The sequence below is a fragment of the Lolium rigidum genome, chromosome 4 (assembly GCF_022539505.1).
Source record: "Lolium rigidum isolate FL_2022 chromosome 4, APGP_CSIRO_Lrig_0.1, whole genome shotgun sequence".
Lineage (NCBI taxonomy): Eukaryota > Viridiplantae > Streptophyta > Magnoliopsida > Poales > Poaceae > Lolium > Lolium rigidum.
The window spans coordinates 155,970,275-155,974,403 of NC_061511.1; the positions used below are offsets into that span (position 1 = coordinate 155,970,275).

A 4,129-nucleotide genomic window follows, 5' to 3' on the forward strand; every position below is an offset into this window, starting at 1 on the left:
GACGCGTAGAACGAAACGCTAGTATTGATGGATGGTAGGCGGCGTGGCTAGAGTAGGAGCGCAAGCATTGGGCGGCGTGGCTAGAGTAGGAGCGCAAGCATCGGGCGGCGTGGCCAGAGCAAGAGCGCAGGCGTCGGGCGGCGCGGCCATAGTACTTCCATTGATGGCCAGAGGTAGAATGCCGTTGGGTTGCTTCCATGTGGGCCCTAGGTGCACGCGGGCGGACACGGGAGGACACGCTCATTGTCTGCGCCGACGCATCGGTTCCTCAAATTCGGTAAACGGGATGGGTCGGGACGGACGGGTCGATCCGTTTGTGTCGCCCTGTTGGAATGTGCGCGACCTGTCCGCCCGTTTGTGAGGATCAAATCGGACATGCCAGGACCAGATGGGTCGGTCCGCTGGAGATGCCCATACTACCAGTGATTTGCTTCATGGAAATCTCCTCAATTGGAAAGTTGTTATTTCCTTCTAATTAAACAATTATGGTTTTATTGTTTTCCTGAAGTGTATCTCCTAAAAGTCACATAAGAATACAAGCTTTTTAAAAAAACTTTACTCTAGTGAAAAGCCAAAACCCATTGAAACTACTAATAGAGAAAGCATTTAAATCTACTCGGAAATCTCTATATAAAATAGGGACAACAAAGCTCCTAAGATTAATCGTTGCTCTTCCTCGGGTAACATAGCGATAAAGAACAACAATGAGAAACCTAACATTTAAATAGCAGAAGTTACCAATTCGAGGTGATATAATATTTCCGCCTTCACAATTGCAAGAAATTGGAGGGCTGCCTCCCCAAATCCCCTTCCACTCCTCATCCACCCCTCCCTAACCCTAGACATGAAATTGAGGTGGATCTATGTGGGCTTTCGGAGGAGTAGCACCAACGCTTGGAGTCTCAGAAGCATCCGTCAACTGTCTTGTGTATCCCACCCACACTAGATTTACTTCGAGATGTGTTGTGGTGCATTACCTTCGGCGTCAAAGGTACCTATGTCTAAACACGAAAGAGCAAAATGCCTTGGCGATTCTCTATGCGAGTGTGGGGGCCGTTAAAAGCGCGCGCAACACCTAGTTCATTAAGGTTGAGATATTTTTTGTTCAAGTGGGTACACGCAACACCAAATTATTCACAAATTAATTAAGTGCTTCATCACCAGTTTATAGTTGCATCATCAAAATCGACAATTTTTTAATATATTCTGGCCATACTTTAAACAAATACAAAATTTTACCCATCTTGGCTCTCAAGAATATTCGTTCATAAAGCTATTTTCATTTTTTTAAAAACTTAAGACGGAGCTCGCCAAACAATGCTAAACAAGCATGACAGTTATCTTCGTATTCTCTTGAACTTAATTTTTCCCCAGCTGGTAACGTTGTAGTATCCGCAACCAGAAGTGTAGTGAGATATATTTACTGATTAATCTTTGGCTTATTTCAGTTTCGACAGGTGTACGCCGATAAAGCAAAAAAAAAAGAGTCTGATAAAGCCAAAATAGATGGATCCAATATCAAGTTACTTAATGGCAAGACATATTCAGAAAAAACGAAATTAATCAAATTACTGCCATACAACCAAAGCAAAGTGTACCGTTGCGACGGAGGAACCAATGCGATTGTAGTCCATCCATATATACCCCCCTCTTGGTCACCTCCGTCCCTAACAGCCAAAAACACCAACAACTCAAGATCGAACAAGAGTACACCAGCAATGGCCGGAGGAGGAAGCAACGAAGTGAAGCTGCTGGGCTTTTGGCCGAGCCCTTACGTCCTGCGTGCGCGGCTTGCGCTCAGCCTCAAGGGCATCACCTACGAGTACATCGAGGAGGACCTCGAGAGCAAGAGTGAGCTGCTCCTCACCTCTAACCCCGTGCAGAAGGCGGTGCCGGTGCTGATCCACGATGGCAAGCCCATTTGCGAGTCGTCCATCATCGTACAATACATAGACGAGATCTTAGCCGGCGTCGGCCCCTCTCTCCTCCCGGAGGATCCCCATGACCGTGCCATGGCTCGTTTCTGGGCCTCTTACATCAACGAGAAGGTATTACTGTATACTCTCTGTTCACGAATGACTACACTTCCAAATTTTGACCCGCATCAGTTTTTTTAACATTTCACTATATTTTTTTTGAAAAAATAGTAACATATATAACTTCAAATTAGTATGAAACTATATCTCAAGGCGGGTCTAGTGATACTAATCTAGAGTTAATTAACAAGTTAACGTAAGGCAAAAGTTGAGACGTTTATTTGAGTACTTTATGCGTCTTGCTGATGGTTTCATCAGCACGGTTTTGTGACATATGGGCATTATTTGCAGCTTGTGAAAGCGTTGAACCAGACATGGGGAGGCAAGACGGAGGAAGAGAAGGCGGAGGGGATGAAGCAGGCTGCCGACGCGGTTGAGACCCTTGAGGGAGCTCTGAAGGGCTGCTCCAAGGGGAAACCATTCTTTGGTGGGGAGAGCGTTGGGTACGTGGACATCATGCTCGGCGGCCTCCTCGCATGGGCTGATGTCCGCGAAGTGGTGAAGGGCGTCAAGACCTTCGATCCCGCCAAGACTCCGCTCTTGGCCATGTGGTCGGACAACTTCGGTGCATTAGACGCGGTCAAGGCAATCATGCCGAACATCGGTAAGCTAGTTGACTATGCCATGGTGATGCAACCTCACGGGGCGGCAGCTGCAGCTGCAGCCGCCGCCGCAGCCGTCGCTGCAACTAACTAAAGACTCCTTTGGCTCGATCGCGTGCATTCACATATGTATTGTGGTCACTGTTGTTTATCAGTGGAACACACTATACTTTGTATTTATATCGAAAAGAATACATGAGTATATTGATAATTGGAAAGAACTAGGTCAGGTTACCGGTTACGAGCACTAGTAGCGACCTCCTTGATTACTAAATTTAGACATGATCAAGACGCATTGCTCACAAGTGTGTGTTCCAAGGACTTAATGGGCAGGATCCCCTAATAGACACGTTATATCATAGCAGGTAGTTTCATCTGTGATCTATCTCGAAAACTAGTTTAAAAAACTTGAAATCTTATCGATATGAGTTCCTACCCCCTGTCTTTAGATATACGAAGTATGAGAGGAACCACGAAAAAACGCAGAGCAAAGTGGCAGGCCACAAACCGTGATGATGTGCATTAGTAAAGTCTTAGTTGCTTCATAGGTTGCAACTCACACTACTAGAAAAATGTTTAGCAGTGGCGCACATAATTTGGTTAGTACTGGCGCACCACAAGGTGCACCACTGCTATTTTGTCAAGGTGCGCCACCGCTAAAAAAAAGGATGCGCCACTGGTAAAAAATGAAATATGGGTATGGATTTAGATTTGGATCTGGCACAATTTTTTCTTTTTTTTTTTTGCAATTTTTTTGAATTTTGTTCTAGTGTGCATCTTGGCACGTTCTCCGTGACAGGAAGCTCCACAGGTGGCCAAAGAGGAGGGATGGGTCGGCGTTCGAAGAGAAGGGAGGAGGACCAGAGTATGATCGAGGAGGAGTGGGGGAGAAGAAGAGGGAGGAGGAGGAGGAGGAGGAGGAGGAGGAGGGGAGGATGAGTGGATGAGGAGGATGTCGGAGTTGGAGGAGTGGAGGAGGGGGCCGGAGTTGAAGGAGGAGGGAGTTGAAGAGGAGGCCGGAGTTGGAGGGAGGAGGTTGGAGTGGAGGAGGAGGAGGATTGGCGAGGGGGCTCCTCGACAATGCCCTCCGATTGGGGCTTAGGGTTGATGGAATCCTGTAGGCTGACACGAGACATCGGTTCACAGACAAGCGGGGACAGCAATTTACCCAGGTTCGGAGCCCTCGATGAGGTAAAACTCTTATGTCCTGCCTGTCTGATCTTGATTATGAGAATATTGGGTTACAATGGGGTGCCGAAGGGTTCGGCTGTGATCTCGTCGAGAGGCTAAGTGCTGCGGCGACCTAGCTCTAGACTTCTGGTGGCTAAAGTTGCTAAGATTGATTGTATCCCTCGGCAGCCTCTCTCCTGGCCTTTATATAGGAGGCCAGGTCTCAAGAGATCTGTCCGGGTACGTCTAGGTTTACAAAAGACCTAGCTCTAAACTTCCCTTGTTCGACTCCTCGTCGTCTTGTTCTTCAAGGAATCCTCT

General features: G+C 47.2%; 1 protein-coding gene across 1 annotated transcript; it reads left to right on the forward strand.

Annotated features, from left to right (window-relative positions):
• The first annotated feature begins 1,718 nt into the window (after positions 1 to 1,718).
• LOC124647673 (probable glutathione S-transferase GSTU6) lies at positions 1,719 to 2,732 on the forward strand. The gene is made up of 2 exons (XM_047187580.1): positions 1,719 to 2,048; positions 2,328 to 2,732. Exons 1-2 carry the CDS (start codon positions 1,719 to 1,721, stop codon positions 2,730 to 2,732), a joined length of 735 nt encoding a protein of 244 aa, XP_047043536.1.
• Positions 2,733 to 4,129: the final 1,397 nt, after the last annotated feature.